The sequence below is a fragment of the Penicillium solitum genome (genome assembly GCF_028829755.1).
Source record: "Penicillium solitum strain IBT 25940 chromosome Unknown utg000003l_segment0_segment0, whole genome shotgun sequence".
NCBI classification, from domain to species: domain Eukaryota; kingdom Fungi; phylum Ascomycota; class Eurotiomycetes; order Eurotiales; family Aspergillaceae; genus Penicillium; species Penicillium solitum.
The window spans coordinates 1,857,952-1,877,014 of NW_027072123.1; the positions used below are offsets into that span (position 1 = coordinate 1,857,952).

Sequence of the window (19,063 nt, forward strand, 5' to 3'; positions counted from 1 at the left end):
CTTCTTCCATTTATCAGTCATTCTATCCACGCTGCGCACAGGTCCGATCTCATTCTGCAGCAAACCCCCGTTTGATGGACATACTCAGCTATATCTTTACAATGTGGAAGCCAGAAGGTGATTGACAGAAGTGAACGCTGATGACAATCTACCTACTGGCATGGAGCCCCTCATATGCTCCATGGGAACCAAGAGAGAGATCTATCTAACTGCAAGCAGGCCTTGCGACCTTGATAGCTTGCTACGTAGATGTCTAAGTGCATCGCCGTTTCTCCTCGCAACCAGTATCTCAAGCGTTAGAAGGCTTCGTAGAACGCAAGGACACTGGGATAGCAGTTGCTTCATCAGACACATTCCACAGCAAGGAATAAATGCCCTCGCCCTTGGAGTTCTCTCTAACATAGAAGCTGGAAGAGATCTCGCCAGAATCCGATTTCACCATCACCCAATTTCCATAGAAGATGAAACCCGTAGTAGTAACATTAGACATATTCTTCGACGTGAAACCCATTTGGTGACTCGAAGACGATGAATCGGGGATGTAAAGCATCTGATCGGACCAGCTGTCGTTTCCACTGGTGGTTCCGTTCGGGTTGCCGACCCAAGTGCTATCCGAGGACTCGACTAGTATGTCCCGTATTAACGTATAATCATGACTGTAAGGTGGAGGATTTCACTAACAGTATACACTTGAGACTTCCGAAGCAGTCGAGTTGGCTGGGTCGCCAATATGAGCCTGGCCTAGCACCTTGTCAATATGGTTCCGTATAGTATGTCGGTGAATGCTAAGGCTCACCATCTGCGTAGAACAGAGAGAGACCACCGACCGCCTCTCCGTACGCATAAAGTCCGAACTGCTCACCCGTGCTGGGGGCTCTCCGCGCGACTGCAGGAGCGTACGCGGATGCTCCCAGGCACAGCATGGTGCAGGAGACTAAGAAACGCAACATGGTTGATAGTAGATAATCAGAAAGTTGATTGATGTTTGTTGTTTGACTTTGCATAAGATTTTGCAGGAACTTGTCTATTTGTTCTCATTCTCTATATAGATAGTCCTTTTGCATGTCGCGGCCTCGGGAGGCAGTGCTCCGCTTAGTGAAAGTTTCAGGTGAATATGTAGTACCCAATCGCCGTTTAGAATTCTTTATGGCTTATCACAAAATATAGATCTGTAGGAAGTTGTCAAAATTGGGTGTGGACGAGCCCCGGCCGCGCGTTGGCTGACGTTAGTGCTGCGGGTGGTCCGCGTGGTACCTGGAACCTGGTACCTGCACGATGTGAATTAGCTTGGCAGAATGCGCGGGGAATTTGTCTAGAGCTGTCTTGCAGTCTTCGGACTATGTCGCAATTTCTTTAAATAAGAGGAAATACACTACAATAGCATTCCCTGGTTGAGTTGTAGGTACATATGTAGTCTATTAATCCCCAATTGGGGGAGGGCACCCAACGTACAGCGATAGTCACAGTTTTAACGAACCGTTCTTCCAATTGAGATGTTCTCATGAGGGTTGGAAATTATCCTGTATCTCTGCTCTATCTTAGATCTTCTACGCCGCGTATCTCGTGACGGTGGCCTGCATTAGGGCCTGATCTCCAATCATGCAGGCCTACATCTAGATCGATGGTCGCGTGCAGTTCACACTAGTTAAAAATAACCTCGCAAATAGGCAAGCTCTGGATCGTTATGGACCGGCACGGACCGGTCACTCTAGCTCTGAGCTTACGCACCCTTATACGTTCATCCAAGCCGAGTCCAATCAGATGTCTTGGATTTTGCTAGGTTGTTGATCCTCTGGAGGATCGAGACGAGTTCCAATTTTCCTTACGAGGCATTGCAATGGTACAGCACCGGGGAAATTCTATATGTTGATAAAAGGTGGTTTGTAGCTACAATACCCTACAAATCATCCGACAGTCGTTTCCAACAATATCACATTCGTTGTTATTCCCGTTTTTCTTTTTTGTTTTCCATTATTCTATACATTTATTCTCTTTTTGTTTGCTACAGTTCCGATTGCTAGCATTCTTAACCGGCCTCAAGCGATCATGAAGATTTGGACCGCTCTTTTGGTCATCGCGGGAGTAGCCTCGGCAACCTCGATCCATCACAACAGACACACCAGGCTTCGACGGGATCTTTGCTCTGGAAACACTGCCAGTGATAGACAGAGCTGGTGCAATTACGACGTGAGCACCAATTACTATGATGTTGTTCCCACTACGGGCGTGACCAAAGAGTATTACCTCAACATCGAAGATGTTACAGTTGCTCCCGATGGCTACTCTCGTGCAGCAATGGCAATCAACGGGTCAATTCCAGGCCCTACCATTGAGGCCAACTGGGGTGACAATGTTATCGTTCACGTCACCAACAGTCTGACCTCAGTGAATGGGTCTAGCATCCATTTCCACGGCATCCGCCAGAACTATACCAATCAGAACGATGGCGTTGTCTCCATCACCCAATGTCCTACTGCTCCAGGACAGACAACGACCTATAAGTGGAGAGCCACACAATATGGCACATCATGGTACCATTCTCACATCGGGTTGCAAGCCTATGAAGGTGTCTTCGGTGGGATCGTGATCAACGGACCTGCCACTGAGAACTATGATGTGGACAAAGGAGTTTTATTCCTCAACGATTGGAGTCACCAGACTGTTGATGAGCTCTATGCCACTGCCCAGGCCAGTGGCCCACCTACATTGGACAATGGCCTCATCAACGGCACCAATGTGTATGGAGATGACGATTCAACCAGCCAAACAGGCTATCGTTTCAACACATCATTCACTGCAGGCACTTCTTATCGTCTACGTCTCCTCAACGCTGCGGTTGACACCCACTTCAAGTTCTCAATTGACAATCATACTCTGACGGTCATGGCTATGGACTTGGTACCAATCGAGCCATTCAACACCACTGTCTTGAGCATCGGGATGGGTAAGGGACCATTTACCTACCAATTACCAGCTACAAAAAATCTTACTAACCATTATTCCCATCCAGGCCAGCGGTACGATATTGTAGTCAACGCCGATCAATCCACCGGAAGCGACAGTTTCTGGATGCGCGCAATCCCCCAAGCCGCCTGCTCCGACAACGACAGCACAGACAACATCAAAGGAATTGTTTATTACGGCAGCACAGCCTCCACACCCTCCACGACCGCATACACATACACCGATGATTGTAATGACGAGGATGTCTCCGATCTCGTCCCGTACCTGTCCCAAAGCGCATCGGCACCATACTACAACTCCAGCGAGCCAGTCACACTAGGCACGAATTCCGAGAGTCTCTTCCGCTGGAAGATGAACGGCACATCGATGCAAGTATACTGGGATAACCCGACACTACTCCAAGTCTGGAACAACGACACATCATTCACCACCGAAAGCGGCGTGGTCGTGCTCCCGCGCGCAAATGCGTGGTCTTACGTTGTCATCGAAACTACCCTGGCTGTCCCGCATCCTATCCACTTGCACGGCCATGACTTCTTTATTCTCGCGCAGGGAACGGGGACGTACAGCTCCTCTGATATCACGAGTTTGACGAATCCGCCCCGTCGGGATGTGGCTATGCTCCCTGCATCTGGGTACCTTGTTGTTGGGTTCAAGACTGATAATCCCGGCGCTTGGCTGATGCATTGCCATATTGGATGGCATACTGAGGAGGGATTTGCTATTCAGTTCTTGGAGAGGTATTCGGAGGCGCGGAAGTTGATTGATTATGATACTTTAAATTCTACTTGTGAGGCGTGGGATGCATATGTCACGGAGAGTTCGGCTGAGCAGGAGGATGATGGTATATAGATATGCAGACAGTGGAGCGAGCAAGCATTTGGGGTTCGTTTCACCTTTGGTGAATTCGATTAATGTGGAAAGGATCATTACTTGTCCTTTCTTTGCCTTCATCTTGACTGGTTCCCTGTCTCTTGAAATACCGATAGACGCTGCTATTGACGTGGATGATCAGGGGTCGATATTTATTCATTCTATGTAGTCCAGGGCTTTGTTTGATTCTTCTAGAAATGAACGAAATCCAGCAAGTCTTCATATTCGACTCAGAGGCACCGCGGCCTCGCCTATTATACTTATCTAGAAGCATAACTATGGCCTCATTCAACCTCGACTCACAAGAAAATGACACACCCAACATCGTCAAATCAGAATCAGCCACAACTCGCCCCGTAGAAAGCAAAATCCCAACCGCCTCCACATTCCCCTTATGAACAGCGATCATAAGAGGCGTTTTCCCACCAATGTCTTTCACATCTGGTTCCACCCCACTAGCAATAAGCGACCGCATGATACCGTTCTGTCCGTGATTCGCAGCTACCGCAAGCGCCGTAATTCCGCCACTCGGCATATTAGGATCGACCTTCTCGTTAGCAAGAAGCACATTCACGGCATCCACGTGTCCCTCAGCAACAACACCTCTAAGAGCCGAGTATCCACTCCCAGTTTGTTGGTTTGGGTCCACGGTAGGCACAGTAAGAAGAAGTTTCACAATCTCCGCATGTCAATTCCACGCAGCGCCTGTCAAAGCACTGACTCCATCGAGGGATCTGGCGTCAGCTTCCAAGCCCTCAATACCGATGAGGCGCTTGACAATTCCCAGATGCCTATTTCTAGCTGCTGCCATCAGCGGCACTTCCCCAAATCGATTCTTGGAATTCGGATCTATGTTCCCCATGCGCAGTAACCCCTCTACTATGCTCTCTTCCCCCTCGTCGGCCGCAACTGACAAGGGTGTTTCCCCGTGGTGGTTCCGGAGATCGGGCTGGATGTTTCTGGTAGACAGCAGCGACTTCACGATGACCAGGTAACCCGCTGTCGCAGATTCCCTGGCATATGAGGGCTCGGGGCGACGCCAAAGGAGGTGGGCACTAGAACGTAGGCCGTTCCCAGCCGCCCAGAAAAGTGGGGGTTGGAAATACGTGTCGCACGGATTAGGGTCCGTCAGTGCCCTGGAAAGAAGGATCGAAACAACATCTGCGTGTCCGTTTCCGGATGCCCATGACAGGGGAGTTCTTTTAAATGAGCCTGTGATGTTGGGATTGGCGCCCTCGCTCAAGAGCCGACTGCATGGGGCTAGTTTGCCGCGTTCGGCAGCCCATAGTAAGGCTGAGCTTTCATTGTGGAGGATCTGACTTTTGTAGAGAATGGGGTTGGTTATTTGGTAGAGGCGAGATGTTTGAGCTAGGCAATTCAGGTCTTATGGAGATGAGAGGTGGTCGGTGATGGATATGAGTAATTTAGCTGGGAGGAGTGATAGAGCAATTTTTGTCGTAGTTTAATATGAATGAAGGAAGGGGAAGCAAGTGGAGTTTGATGAGGAAAGAGGACGATTAAGTGCTTCTCGAGCTGTGGGGATTAGCCTGGCGCTAAAGAATATCTGAACGTCAAAATCACCTCAGGTGCCGTGGATGAGAGATTATCGTAGCTTCTAGCTACTAAGGCAAAGGAAGAAGCAGAAGAAGAAGAATGCTTGTGCATTTAATCTAGGAAGAGCAGGGTATTGATACCCTGAATCTAACAAAGAAGGGTTCGGACTGTCAGCAAACAACGGGAGATGGGATCATCTGAACAGAAATCTTCCGTGATTTTGATACTTTGTGATGTATCTTACTTGCAGCTATCGATATGTATCTACTCTATTTACCCCCTCCGCGTAATGGCAACTCCCACCCGAAAATGCTTCATAAACCTCCCCCAAACAGCCTTTCCCTCAACTTCCCCAACAGCAATAGGCCACAAAACCCTCCCAGCACCATCCTCAAATCCAATCGGACACCCCTCGTCAGTCCGGCACTCCGGCGCAGCACTCATATATCCCGGATCAACAGAATTCATAGCAACACGTCGTCCCTTCCATGCAGCATGTGCTTCTGTCTCTGTTATCATGTTGATCGCTGCTTTTGACATATTCGTGTGCACGTGGTGTCCAGCTTTGCTGCTTGACTGGGGCGTATCTTCTAGTATTCCCTCGCGAGATGAGACGTTTATTATGTACCCCGCCGGTGTGGATGGGGCCGAGGGGGAAGGAGGGGAGGGCGAAGGTGAAGTGCCCATCACTGGGAGGAGTTCACGGCAAAGGATTAGAGGCACAAAGGCGTTGACCGAGTGGGCACTTATTAGATCCGAGTAAGGGATTTCGTGGAGAGACTGGACCCAGGATGATTTTGAGGGCTCTTCATCTTCATTTTCCGTTGTTCGGAGGCCTTTTGTGGCTATTTGGTTTGTAGGTTGGGTACTGCTTGCACCTTCAATTTGAGGCTGGGGTTTGTTGTTCGTAATGTGTGGGATCCAGGTTGCTTGTTGTCCTCCTCTTACGCGGGGTGTGTATCTGTCGTTCTCGGATTCCGCAAGTAGAGCCATGGTCTGTGGATGGTCTTTTAGATAATCCTCTCTGGAAATAGCTCTCATTTCCCCTTTGATTGGATCGGTGAGGGTTTGCGCGGCGTTGTTGATAAGTATGTCCAGGGGTTGTGGCGTATCAGATGGAGTCTCGCCATCCCAAGCATGGAGTAATTGTTTGACAATATGTACCAGCCGGAACGCATCATTTGCTGTTCTAAAGTCTGCACCAACTACCTTCAGTCTTACCTCCCACTGAGCGAAGTCTGGCTCGGTGGAATATCGGACTGCAGCGTCCGCTGGATACCGAGAGGATACGATGACTTTGGCTCCACAGCGGAGGAGTCTCAATGCAGTGGAATAACCCAGGTTTATTCTCCCGCCAGTAACGAGCGCAATTTTACCAGTGAGGTCTAGCTTTTCTGGTAGGGAGAGATTCGAGCAGCCGACATTAAACATGCCGCATTGGCGACATAGTGACGGGTATAGTTCGTGAGACTCAGTGGGCGAGAAGCGGTACCGACAGATGTAGCATCTTTTCTTCACATCGGAGGCTTTTGGTGGGTCGGCTCTCTGAAATCGTTCATGTTGTGTGTATCGGGTGTTGTCATCCATGGAGAGCTGGGCTCGGACGGCTAGAAGAACCTCAGACAAAGGCTCTGTTGGAGCAACAACTTTATGCTTTTGAAGGTAGTCTAGCACTTTGAGTGCCGTTTCCAACTCCTCTGATGTTGGGACATGCATACTATCCATGGAAATGTGTTCCTCAGATTTGGTCATTGGTTCCAATTGGCCTAGGTAGGTCTTGATTCCTTTGATAATGCTCCTGCATCTAGTCGATCGCAACGCTTTGGAGACTTCGCTTTGTGGAGTGAGATGCCAGGCTACTTCATCAAAGATATCTTCCGTAACAGAAGATAGTTGGATTGCGAGATTACTAGGCACTTTTCTCTCTCTGCAGGCTTGCTGGTCTTGTCGCAAGCGCTGTGCGATTGTCTCTGCGTCTGACAGATGCAATTCTGGGACCCCTTCCTTCATCTTGTTGTTTGAACTTTTCCCAGGACAAAATACCGAACAGGATAGAAAGGCATAGATGAATAGGTAGGTAGAAGCCTGGGATGACTAAATGCAAATGACTCAGGTTAGTGTTCCCAGCCCCCACTACGTAGCCCCATCGCATGAGGCTCCACAACATTCTTTTGTGATCTTTTGCGATCTTTCCTTTGTCTTTCTTGTCATGACATTTTTCAAAGACAACGGCCGTGACAAAATGAGTTATCAAAAAACGCCAACCAGTTCCATAGTCAGCAATATAGCGGCGATACCGACCGAGCTCGCTCATCAAATCATCGATGACCTGCGAGTATGGGACGTCCTCAAGCTGCTATGCTACAACAATGATCGAGTGGACGCCTGCATCATGTCCCATCCAATCTGCGGCAACATGTTCGGTGCCGACCCAGAAACTCTCGCCAAGTGGAAATTCGCTGCCCACCTCTACAAAGACATATTCGTGGCAGTGGGAAAGGGACTGGTACAAGATCACTGGCGTGGAGTTAACTATCTTGGCACAAATATTCACTGCGTCGGGCCTCATAAATATGGAGAGAATCATATCTGGAACTATATGAAGTACCGCATTCATGATGAACTCAATATTCATTGGTGCAAAACAGACCTGACTCGGTTCGGTGCTCCTGATTACTCCAACGTTATTGAGGATCGAAATCTCGAGACATTCCATTCTTTCGAAGAGCAGAAACAATGTTGGCATGACATACAAAAAGCAAAAGCCAATTTATTCCAGTTGAGGGCTTCGGAGCTTCGCTGGACCGCTGATATGTTGGAAGCAAATTCGGATATCCTAAAGCGCACACTGGACCCAACACAGGAGGTTCGGCCAAATACCGCACACATCGTGTCGCGGTTGCGGCATAGTGCCGATGCAATCATGCGGTCTCCGATCGAGAGGTTCGTCTTTTCCGAGCATTTCCGTTATGACTTCCTGGGAATCATTCCGTTCGACTCGGCCTTGGAACTACTATTGCACATGATGCAAAAGCACGGTCTGATAGCAGGTGATAAGATTGTGGCGAGCAACACAGCCAGCTTGACTGATGGCACTTCGCACCCATCTTCTATCATCGATTCGGTGCAAACCATTATTGATGGAATGCCAAGATTTTATATCTCGCCTCCGGAGACGGCAGAGCAACGAGCCAATTTTGCGTGGAGGCCTACAGCCAACAAAGACGGCGATCTTCTTCGAACGGCGAATACTCCGTGGTCCGAACCGTTTGGTGGAAATGAACAGGTATCTTTAGAAGGGCCCTATTTCACTGCGTTCAAATTTGGTGATAACAATGGGTACTGTCGGCCAGTATCACTTTTTTGGGATCCTCACAATCAGATGGAGAAAGAATGGCTCGTCAGTTTTGTCGAGGTATACCGGTACTTGAAGAACTTGGATGGATAGATGCCTTTCTTGATGGGGCTGCTTTTGTGCCTGTGACCCTTGGACTGAGATCAGTAGATAGCAAATAACATCTATTGAGCTAGTGTGGTCTTTGGTCAAGTAAAGGCTTCTGTAGGTGATAGATAAGGTGTATCAGGACCAAGATCCCAGGAGCCAAAAGACATCACACAGCAGACATTAAGGGGCAAATTTGCCATGTGCGGATCACCACATTGATGATGACGCTAGTCTTTCACTGAGTGTACAGCGGTCAAGAGTGCTGAATGAATGACTACATTGGTCCCTCTATTTAAGATGATTTTGGCTTCCAGGTGAATCTCCGCAGTAAGGGTACTAGGCAAATATTGATGTGGTGACCTGGAACTGTCTGATTCCCTGCCACTCATTCTTGAGAATCCCCAAATGCACTTCGTCCCACCATTTATCATCCTTGAACAAGCACTCCCTTCTGCGACCCTCCTCCTTGAAACCAAATCTCCGATAAACCTTATGTGCACGAGTGTTCCAACCGAGAACATTGCATTCCACGCGATGCAAACCAGCATTTTTGAATGCCCAATCAAGCATCCAGTCTATTGCCTCGCCGCCATATCCCTGGGCTTGATATTCTGTTTTTATATCGATACCGAATTCTGAGCAACGGTGGTGAGCCATATCTGGACTTGGAGATTTTAAGAAAAGTATGCCGATACGCTCAGGTTCAATCTGGCTGTCTGAATTATCGGTAGTTTTGCAGATGACCACAAACAACAGCGAGTTCTCAATGAGGTGCTTTTTGATGTTCTCGGTGAATTGGCGGTCCACAGGTCGTATGAGTGATGCACAGGAGTTTGTGAAGGAAACCGGATCACTCTGGATGGAATGGAAGAAGTCGTCATCCTCAGGAGAGTTGAAACTACGGTATTCCAGACAATCAGAGCGGAATAAACCCATGATGGTAGATGCAGCTGATGGACTAGCAGAATGTTGCTGTTGGTCAACAGAGGAAAGAGTGATGAGAGAAAAATAAAGGAGAAAGATTCACGAGATGCAAAGATATATGAGGGGTTATTTCTTTGGTCAGGTGATAGGAACAGGGGTTGCTGGCAGCCTGGGATTATAATCTACCTAGTTAACGCCGTTAGTAATAGCTGGCGCTAAGATGCTCGGCAGGAAATGGTTCGTGAACAGACCTATAACCACCATCCACATCAATACTCTGTATAATTGGTGCAGAGCATCATGTAAAATGCCGATCTAACCATGGAGCGTCCAAGGGTTCAGAAAGATGGACGGCAGTTCCAGGTGGAAGGATCGGGGATTTCTCATCATCAGTGCAAGAATTCAAAGGCTGTGAGCGAATGGGCTGATAAGCATCATAGTCCATCGAGGCCAAATTCCACGCATATTGATGGCTCTCATAGGTAGGCTAGACTGTCGAATATCATGCTTACATACGTGATTAAATATAGGGTATTGACCCAAAAATCAGATTCTAGTTCTAGCCCTGGCTGGAAATTGGCACCGTAGAAATAAGTCTAACTAGATACAACGTAGTTATAAGCAACCTGGGAGACCAGGCAGCTTCCGGCAACTTTGCTATGCGATGCTTGAATTCGCCCATTAGACGTGAAGTGTATTTGGCTCATGCGAGGCACCGTTGGGCTAACATTAGCACTCCGAGTATTCACAACCTACATCATATCTCCCAGCCCAAACTGTGTTTGTGGCTTCTGCTGAGTGCAAACTATTTTCTATCACATATCAGTCACTGGAGGGGTTTGTGTTGTTTTAGCATCGTTCGCTGTATTCAAAAGGTTTGCCGGCGGCATGCCTCTAGCTGGATGTTGTACTGCCAGCGTTGCTGCTTGTCAGCCCCTATAAAAGCCGGACAATTCCTCGATTGTGCAGGAAAAATTCCCTCCGGGGCTGGCATACCAAAATCTGAAATGGGGCGAGGTTCTCGCGCCGTCAGAAGGTCATAATGGGATTGGACATACGACTTTTACATATGGTATTGTGATACCACCAGAGAAGGGAAAGGTATACAATCAAGGTCTCATGGGTATATAGACTTCTCGAAAGGTCTGGAAAGAGGCAAGTCTATGACATTACTTAAGAAATGGTACTTGCTGTTTGGGATAAAAGGTTTAAACCAGTCAATTCTGATTCCTTCTTTTCTTATTCACTTTGCGTGTAGTAGAATCAACCACGACATCATCATCTCTGGCCGTCCTCTTCTTTAACTTCTTTGACTCTTGACGCGCCGCTGGGATCTCAGCACCTCCCTCATTTCTCTTCGCCGCCATTCGCACAAGGTTCTTCAATGAAGTCGGCGCGTCTTCTTCGTGCATGATAACTTCCACCATATTGAAACCCTTGCCAGCTTTCAGCTGCTCATCTTGCATGACATCCAACAACTCGCCCCAGTTTTCGACTCGCTTATTGAACACCGGGTACTCGGGATCGTTCTCGGGAGCACCAAAGTAGCGCGCGGACTCCAGATACCGCCAGGGCTGGACCCAGTTATATCCTGCGTGCATGCCGTTGATATAGCGTTCAATGGTGTACCCATTGTTGTTGATCACAAAGATAGTTATATCCAAGCGGTTGCGAATGATATCTCCAATAGCCTGCACACTCATTTGGAGACTGCCGTCGCCTTCAAACAGAATCGTTCGACCGGCCGGACGGCTCTTTTCTGAGATCATCTCGCGTTGAGCGAGGGACGCACCGCTGCATGCGGCAAGCATATATCCAATCGAAAGCCAGAGAGCGGAGTTAATCACTGTTGTTTGTGGTGGCAAGACGAAGTCTCGTCCACCGGAAGACGAGGTGCCGGTCTCGGTCATGAGAATGTCGCCAGAGCGGAAGAAGTTTGAAATGCGCTGCCAGAAAGTATCGTGGTCAATGATTGCATCGCGGGCCGGTTTTGCTAAGTTATCGAGCTGTTTTTTAGGATTCCCGAGGTCCGGGTATGGGCTGAGTCGCGGCAGCTTTGATGTATCCAATCGGTCCAGGAGTTTCCGCAAGAGGGTTTTGGTGTTCAGACCACGATAGTACGCCCCACAGACCTCGACCCCGTTTTGGTGCACCTCAATGGTCAAGTTGCGTTTCGTCAATGTAGTGAAGCTGTATGTATTGGTGTCTGCGTTTAACGGTGCAATGCGGACAACGAGGTCACAGGAGTTCACCCAAGGCACATATTCCTCTTTGCCTGCAGCCCCTGCGTAGATGCCATGGAAGTTCGGATATGTCTCGTTGATGATTCCTTTTCCAAATGGCGTAGTTGAGGTTGGGAATCCGGTAACACGAACGAGCTCATCTGCCTCAGAGCTTATTCCATACCGAGGGGCAAAGCCGTCGACAATAATAAAGGGCTGTTTCGCAGCATACAGTCGCTTGAGGATATCTTTAATGGCAGCATTTTCGATAACTGCATCGTTCGGAGAAACAGACAGATCAATTGTTTGTTCAAGCTTGGCAGCTGGAATCCGAGCCTTGACTAGGTCCGTAGGTAGTTCAATGTAGACAGGTCTGCTTTGGCGCAAGCATTGGCGCAGAGTCTCGTCGATCAAAGCAGGCGCAGCCTCTTTATCTCTCAGATTTGCCTGGGCACATGTGAACTTGGCGTAGACGTCTGCATTCAGGCGGAAATTTCCATCGCCAAATGAATGGTGTAGGCAAAGGCCCTGGTCTTGGGATGCGGTCGACGGGACACCGACAATATGAACCACCGGGGCCTTCTCTGCATATGCTCCACCAACCGCATTTAGGGCAGACAATTCTCCAACTCCAAATGCGGTTATCAATGCTGATAACCCTTTGATTCTGGCGTAGCCATCGGCTGCATATCCAGCATTGAGTTCGTTGGCATTACCAACCCAGTGTAATCCTGAAGGTTCAACATAGTCTAGAGCAACTAAGTTGTAGTCCCCAGGAACACCGTGTACACTGCGTACTCCAAGCTGGTGTAGTCTGAGGAAAAGATATTCCGCGAGGGTAACTTCCTTGGCCATTGTTATTGTGGCGAGCTAGTGGAGTTTGCTTTTTTTGATCACCACTTTCTAGATGGCAGGTGGAGTCGGGAAAGAATCATCCAGCAACAGGACAAGGAGGAATAAATGGCAGGAAGAGAAGTGGTACCTTCTTCTCTTTTTTAGAATATTTGTTTCCTTATCAGACTGTCATTTTACATTATTTATAGCCAAGTACGTGAAGTGAATACCGCGGGAAATGCGGAATTTTCACATATGATCCTTCTGCCTATCTTCACAATAAGAGGAGGATCAGTTGTGCCCCTCCTTAATATAAGATCCACACTACAAACCCAGACGTATAGTATAGTAGAACTATACAAGCAGTGTCTTCCAAAGGCAGTAAAAGATCCGACCACGGGAAGCACAATTTCACCCGTGTAGAGCCGAAAATTATCCGAATATCCTATCAGCAAAACGCACAATTGCGGCATCATGAATGAATACAGCTAATTGCAAGATCTCTTCGCGGGATTTTGTGTGGGTTCCAGCTCGTGGAGACTTGTAAAACGTTGAAGGAGAATTGTAAAGTTCGAGTAACCCAATTAGGAACAAGGCCAAGCCACTCAGGAAGAAAACGCTTGTTTTATATTACCTCTGCAGCGATCTATTCTCTATTAGGGCGCTTCATTTAAGACATATTCATTAAGGTCCTATAAGGATCACCAATTTAGGGTTTAGCGACTCTAGTTTTTCACTCAAGGATGTTAATTCCAGGTCGCTCTGGGCTTAAAATGTTTCAGGTCTCGCCGAGCGTCTTACGAGTCTCAACGGGCCGCTAGCCCAATCTTGTGGACTACACTAGGAAACACGCAAATCTATTCATACCGCTTCTTGCCAAGTTTCGGGGCCGCTAGTAACCGAGTGAGAACATACCTGGATAATTTTGATATTGCCCCTTATCTACAAAGATCAATTGGATTGAAAACAAATAAGCGCATCTTGCTTATCATAGGACCAATTTCACTCTTCTTCTTTTCCCGCGCACGTGCCGGGTCTACCACTCAATGCGGCAGATAAGCATCCTTACAACCCACTATACCGTGACCGACAAGCGGGCCGCGCCGGCCGGGATGGAAACATCTACTCCGTAGTGGAATAAAGAAAAAAGGAATGAAGATCACGAAGACATTGTTCACAAGACGGTGTGTGCTGGAGTCATAGCTTAGAAAACCGGATACACTGATTTTCCGGGGTAGGGTGTTATCGATAGGTGTGGTGTTAGTGTCTGGCCTGCCTACATAGGTGGATAGACACACCCTGGTTATTTGGATGGATCCGTCGAAGCGGTTACCCGCTATTCAGTTCACTATAGTGTTCATGTCGGCATTGGTAGTGGGTGGTATCGGCCGCTAAAACTCTGGGTGGCTGCAATGATGGTTGGTGTGACAGGGTTGGGAAATTACTCCGGCAGGAGACGCCAGCGTTGCAGGGTTTATTGATACTGATGGAGCCGTCTTGCAGCACTAGATACCGGTGCTACTTGCAGGATTGTCCCTATAGCGCTTGATACGGCGCTACCAAGGTTTGTTGATGTTGATGTGCACATCCCATAGCACTGGGGACCGATAGTACCGGGTGTAAAACTAAAGTAGGAAAAAGCAAAACTAAGTCAGATTATCGCTCTAGATTACTGGTGTATCCAGTGTAACCGCGACATATTACCAGTTATTATGCTGGAAGCAAAGGGGGAAGAAAAGGATGATATCTTGTAGCTGCCACGTGGTTTGTAGAGAGCGGTGTACCGGTCGGGTTACGTGATCAAACCGAGAAGCCCCGGGGAGCTTCGGTTGGACTGGATGGATGAGCAAAAAAGGCTGTCTTCGAATTTCTAAGTCGCGCACATTCCATTGTAGAATTTCCAGGATTTTCTTCCCCAACGCGATCGTCATAGACTTGTGCATTTTACAGTCGGAACCTTCTTTCCGTCATCTGTAGCGATCCCGCTAACTCATGCTGATATCGCGTACACACTAACCGGCCATGTCCGGGTATGTCGGTGGCCATAACGATGCTATCAAAGCGGCTATTCTCGGGTATTTCAGTGGAGCGGAGTGGCGTGATGCCTATTGTTTCCTCTTCTAAGTCTGCAATTTCGGTGACGAATCTCGCGATCAGTTGGCCTTCCCACATTCCTTCCTGGCAATTGGTTTGTTCGAGGAGCGAGATAGCATCGCGTCGGGTGGCTGGGTCGCGGCATTTCATTGCGATGAGGTAGAGGGAAGGGACTGCGCCTGATTCCAGTGTGAACGTTACGGGTGATTGCAATAAGGGTGTGGTGCTGGCTCCATGAATGAATAGCTTTGATAGGTAGACAATGCGACGGAAGAGGTCGTTGAACTCATCACAAGCTACTTCATGGGTGTTCCGACAGGTGCATACAATAAAGTATACATAGAAGTGTTGGATCTCAAGGAGCATGACCGACTGCGCGTAGGCGGATGATGAATTTTGAGAAAGTTCTTTGAAAAGGGAAATCCACCTCTCTAACTCAAACCGCAAACCAGCTTGTCGCCCTATCAAATCAGGCCGGAATGTTAAGTCGACTGTTTTCGTGCGTGCATGGTGTATACAATGCCGAGCTGCCAAATCCAAGTTATGGTCTTCCATCCCCACAGCAGCGAGACGGATCAGCTCCCCTCGAAAGCGAAGGGCAGCATTGTATAGAAAGCCCAGAGAGTTCCGGGCTTCCGTCACGCAAGAGAAGCCCGTTAGCGCAATCAGATTTGGCAGCGGGCTGTTAAAAGACGCGAGGCTCAGAACTGGACTTGGCTCCCCGAACATGGTTGATTCGTAGTCCAGTCGGGTGAATATGCTTTCTACCTCGTCAACGGGTGAAGTCGACGCGAAGCACAACATATCTGTCTGTCGGCCCATTTTTAGCATCAAAAGAACGCGAAGCCCCGTCCTTAGATGCGCAATAGCACCGACTCTATTCCCTTGTAACATTTCCAAACAGATAAACAATAGACAAGATATTAAAGCAACCTGGCCACAGGAGTCTCGTGCCTGGTCAAGTCGTCTTCGGAGTAGATCCATGGATATGATGTATTGTCTTATAGCGAATGGCATTCCCGGCTCGAGTAATATACTAACCTGAAGCGAGGGACACCGGCCTCTCATGAAGCGATGCAAGGCACCCACTGCAACGGCAGCGTGAAGAATACAGGGTTCAGACTGACTAAACTGCAAGATCGTCTGATTCCACAGTTGAGAGCTGAAACATCCTGGTATTTCGTTTGCTGTGTAACGTTGGAAGAAGGTGAAGCTTTGGTATTCAATGCGAGAGAGACTTGGGAAAGACTGAATAGAGCCAAATAGTTGGGTTCCAGTTATATAGCTCTGTCCCCCATGCGGATAAAGGGGTCTTTTGCCCTTTCTTTCTAAGGCTTCTCTGCGGACATCAGAACTGGGTAGCTCATACCCGTCACAGGCTCGTCCCGTGGAAGTACAGCGTTCGCAGGAAGGCCGCGCCTCGTCACATTTAACTTTCCGGATTCTATTACCACGTTTGAATATAGAGTATAGCAATATATCAAGATACTTACCTGCACGTCCGACAGCCTGTTCGGCCTCGGGATCTCTTTGTTGTCACTGGCATGTTCAGTTGCCCATTGGGGGCGGGAGGGATTGTGCATACAGTATCCCCCACGATGATATTCACGCAAAGCAGCCAAAGATAAACGGATAAATATTCAAATTATGGTCATGACTATGACGCAATATCTGATTATTTGGTGGGCTGCAGCCAAGAGAAATTTGGGGGCCAACAGACTACGCCATCTCATTGGTCTGCTCGCTAATGAATACTCGACGGCCAATCATGCTTATGTATAAAGTATATCAGCTGGATGAAGTCCCTATTAGGATGGAAGTATTCCCAGAAGAGGATTGGCTCTGTAGCGGTTGTGTGTAGTACGTAGAATCCTCGGTCGTGGTCTATAAAAGGACACGCAATTCCAACCGATATAAGCCAAAACGACACCGATTCTCAACTTTTGCCGCATTTATACCAAGACTTTGTGGCTGGTCAGAGCTCATACCTATCGACATGTCAACCCCAATCCAGATGATTCACATCCACTACAAAACCAAGTCCCTCTTACTACTGGACTCGGACAACAAAACATCTCTCTACACCGTGAAAGTGTGCCGGGAAACACCTCAAATGCAACTAGTCCGACTCAACAGGTCACCAGATTCTGCGCATGGCAATGCCGGTTTCTGTACTGCATCCTTCAAGATGCTCAGCATGGACGTCAAACTCTCTCTGCATGGCCATGAAGTCCATCTTCAACGTCTAAGCGCTTTCACACGCACCTATGGGTTTGAAAGCATTGCGCTTCAAGGAAGTACCCTACACTGGGAAGCTGATGGCGCTTTGACAGGCGATTTTAAGCTTGTGGATCAGGACAGTGGTCAGGTACTCTCTCGATTTAGGAATAGGCTCTGGACTGTTGAGGAGGTTGGGTCGTTTGAGATGGTCGGGAATTTATCAGATACATTGAAGGAAGAGATTGCTATTAGCGGATTAGCGGTGCTTGTTATGGTGCAGAGCTTGAATTTGGCTGGGATGGTTTTGATGGGGAGTACTTGATCACCAAGAAGGGTCGGGTCTGACCGCACTTTTATTATGAATGATTCCTGTGATTTGGTGATTTGAATAATTGCAGACTATGAGCAACGTTGGTTTTCCATTATGACTTTAGAATTTGATGTATCGCTCCATACCTAGATACCTAGGTAAAAGAGCCAGCAGATGCTGGTCGGTACTCTACAGCACTACGTATCTATGCGTGTGAGTTATTGATTTACCCCCGATTCCCACCTCAAAGGCCAACATATAGGCTACAACATTTATGTATACCCGTGTACGTACATATGTAGTCCGTATATGTACGTATCCCCTAAGGTACACCTTACGCATCTGCCCAGTGAACACTGGATGCACTGGCACGACGCTAATAGCCGATTCGACGCTAGCGAAGCCGCTAATTGCCTGTTGTTCTAAATTTCTATTTTTATGCTGCGCCTAGTCCTGTTCGCAGGGGCTTTTTGTTTGGTTGGAATTTCTGGAAATGCAATTGGTCCCTTTTTTTGTTGGTTCAACGTACGAGGCACATATCCGAGCAAAGTGCCCAATTCGCTTCTATTTTAAGAGGAGCTATCGGAAGATCTACTGCAACCCGAATCACAATCACATCGTATTCAAAAGCGGCTATAGCTTTAGGTAAAGCTTCGAGCAACTATTGAGCCACGAAAATATAAAGACTTCCATAGAGCCCGGTATAGACTAGATTTAAAGAAGAACCCCATTGCGACCAATCTTTCAGCAATAATCGGCCGAATTAGCAGAATATTTAGCCATCTCGGTTAAGGTTACTTGCAATGCCCTCTAACAAAGACCGGATATATGTTGTTCTCCATGCACGAGGAGGCAGATCAACCATGCCAGGCAAGGAAGACACGTGAGATCACCATCCATGATGTTGTTTAGCTTCAAGCAGCCAGCAAGGTTAATACCATATCTTGACTAGGTACCATTGGTCCCTGATTGTAGGGCCCAAATTTGAAAGAGAGAATAGCACGGGTTTCTGTTACCACGCGAACGAGAGTCCAAAGTTGGGAGGAGGCTCTGAGTGGCACTTCGAAGAGATCGAGTGTTCCCTTAGCGCTACTAGCATGTTACTTGTTCGTATCATGATTGGGAAGGTATTGGATGGATATCATGTAGCCGAAATTATGCGCAATACGCCTGTCCGACAGGGTCGACCAGGGTGGAATTGTGTTGCGTGGGTAAAGGAGGCTTTGGAAACGCTCAAGGCCGATCACAAGGCTTTAGGCACGAGCATACTTGAGTGGAGCACAGTGCGCAATGAAGCAATGGCTTATTGCCAACGGAAGAGAGATCAGCACCGTTTTGATGGTCGGGGGGATTTTGATATGAGAAAGGCTCCAACTTATGACTTGTTGGAGAAAAAGGAGATTATCGCTTGAGCTATCGAGGCAGATTAAGTCGAATATATCAGAAGCGCAATTGACGCAGCCGTTCCAATAAGGTGTTGCCCTATGAAGGAGAGGTGGTTTCTGGTATATGCACGTATTCCATGCCATGAATAACATAAAATATACTTCGTACAACACTTCATCTTGGAATTCAATGTGAATATATATAACTTTACTGTTAACGGCTTGAAGTACAACTTAC

General features: G+C 47.9%; 10 protein-coding genes across 10 annotated transcripts; 4 read left to right on the forward strand and 6 right to left on the reverse strand.

Annotated features, from left to right (window-relative positions):
- Positions 1-289: 289 nt before the first annotated feature.
- On the reverse strand, positions 290-950 carry N7455_004596 (uncharacterized protein; the record flags this gene model as incomplete). The annotated part of the gene is made up of 3 exons (XM_040956703.2): positions 290-624; positions 682-741; positions 797-950. The coding sequence occupies 3 exons, from the start codon at positions 948-950 to the stop codon at positions 290-292; spliced, it is 549 nt and encodes a 182-aa protein (XP_040812790.2).
- A 1,096-nt stretch (positions 951-2,046) lies between these two features.
- N7455_004597 (uncharacterized protein) lies at positions 2,047-3,816 on the forward strand (the record flags this gene model as incomplete). Its single annotated transcript, XM_040956817.2, has 2 exons — positions 2,047-2,944; positions 3,011-3,816. The coding sequence occupies 2 exons, from the start codon at positions 2,047-2,049 to the stop codon at positions 3,814-3,816; spliced, it is 1,704 nt and encodes a 567-aa protein (XP_040812687.2).
- Positions 3,817-4,056: 240 nt separating this feature from the next.
- Positions 4,057-4,372, reverse strand: N7455_004598 (uncharacterized protein; the record flags this gene model as incomplete). Its single annotated transcript, XM_065604845.1, has 2 exons — positions 4,057-4,088; positions 4,156-4,372. 2 exons carry the CDS (start codon positions 4,370-4,372, stop codon positions 4,057-4,059), a joined length of 249 nt encoding a protein of 82 aa, XP_065461745.1.
- Positions 4,373-5,664: 1,292 nt separating this feature from the next.
- Positions 5,665-7,401, reverse strand: N7455_004599 (uncharacterized protein; the record flags this gene model as incomplete). Its single annotated transcript, XM_040956866.2, has 1 exon — positions 5,665-7,401. One exon carries the CDS (start codon positions 7,399-7,401, stop codon positions 5,665-5,667), a length of 1,737 nt encoding a protein of 578 aa, XP_040812810.2.
- Positions 7,402-7,633: 232 nt separating this feature from the next.
- Positions 7,634-8,839, forward strand: N7455_004600 (uncharacterized protein; the record flags this gene model as incomplete). The annotated part of the gene is made up of 1 exon (XM_040956713.2): positions 7,634-8,839. The coding sequence occupies one exon, from the start codon at positions 7,634-7,636 to the stop codon at positions 8,837-8,839; it is 1,206 nt and encodes a 401-aa protein (XP_040812806.2).
- Positions 8,840-9,172: 333 nt separating this feature from the next.
- On the reverse strand, positions 9,173-9,772 carry N7455_004601 (GNAT family N-acetyltransferase; the record flags this gene model as incomplete). The annotated part of the gene is made up of 1 exon (XM_040956775.2): positions 9,173-9,772. The coding sequence occupies one exon, from the start codon at positions 9,770-9,772 to the stop codon at positions 9,173-9,175; it is 600 nt and encodes a 199-aa protein (XP_040812773.2).
- Positions 9,773-10,977: 1,205 nt separating this feature from the next.
- Positions 10,978-12,837, reverse strand: N7455_004602 (alpha-keto acid decarboxylase family protein; the record flags this gene model as incomplete). The annotated part of the gene is made up of 1 exon (XM_040956732.2): positions 10,978-12,837. The coding sequence occupies one exon, from the start codon at positions 12,835-12,837 to the stop codon at positions 10,978-10,980; it is 1,860 nt and encodes a 619-aa protein (XP_040812796.2).
- A 1,923-nt stretch (positions 12,838-14,760) lies between these two features.
- N7455_004603 (uncharacterized protein) lies at positions 14,761-15,732 on the reverse strand (the record flags this gene model as incomplete). The annotated part of the gene is made up of 1 exon (XM_040956764.2): positions 14,761-15,732. The coding sequence occupies one exon, from the start codon at positions 15,730-15,732 to the stop codon at positions 14,761-14,763; it is 972 nt and encodes a 323-aa protein (XP_040812850.2).
- Positions 15,733-16,906: 1,174 nt separating this feature from the next.
- On the forward strand, positions 16,907-17,452 carry N7455_004604 (uncharacterized protein; the record flags this gene model as incomplete). The annotated part of the gene is made up of 1 exon (XM_040956804.2): positions 16,907-17,452. One exon carries the CDS (start codon positions 16,907-16,909, stop codon positions 17,450-17,452), a length of 546 nt encoding a protein of 181 aa, XP_040812696.2.
- A 713-nt stretch (positions 17,453-18,165) lies between these two features.
- N7455_004605 (uncharacterized protein) lies at positions 18,166-18,999 on the forward strand. Its single transcript, XM_065604846.1, has 2 exons — positions 18,166-18,323; positions 18,393-18,999. Exons 1-2 carry the CDS (start codon positions 18,244-18,246, stop codon positions 18,850-18,852), a joined length of 540 nt encoding a protein of 179 aa, XP_065461746.1. The 5' UTR covers positions 18,166-18,243; the 3' UTR covers positions 18,853-18,999.
- The last annotated feature ends 64 nt before the right edge of the window (positions 19,000-19,063 follow it).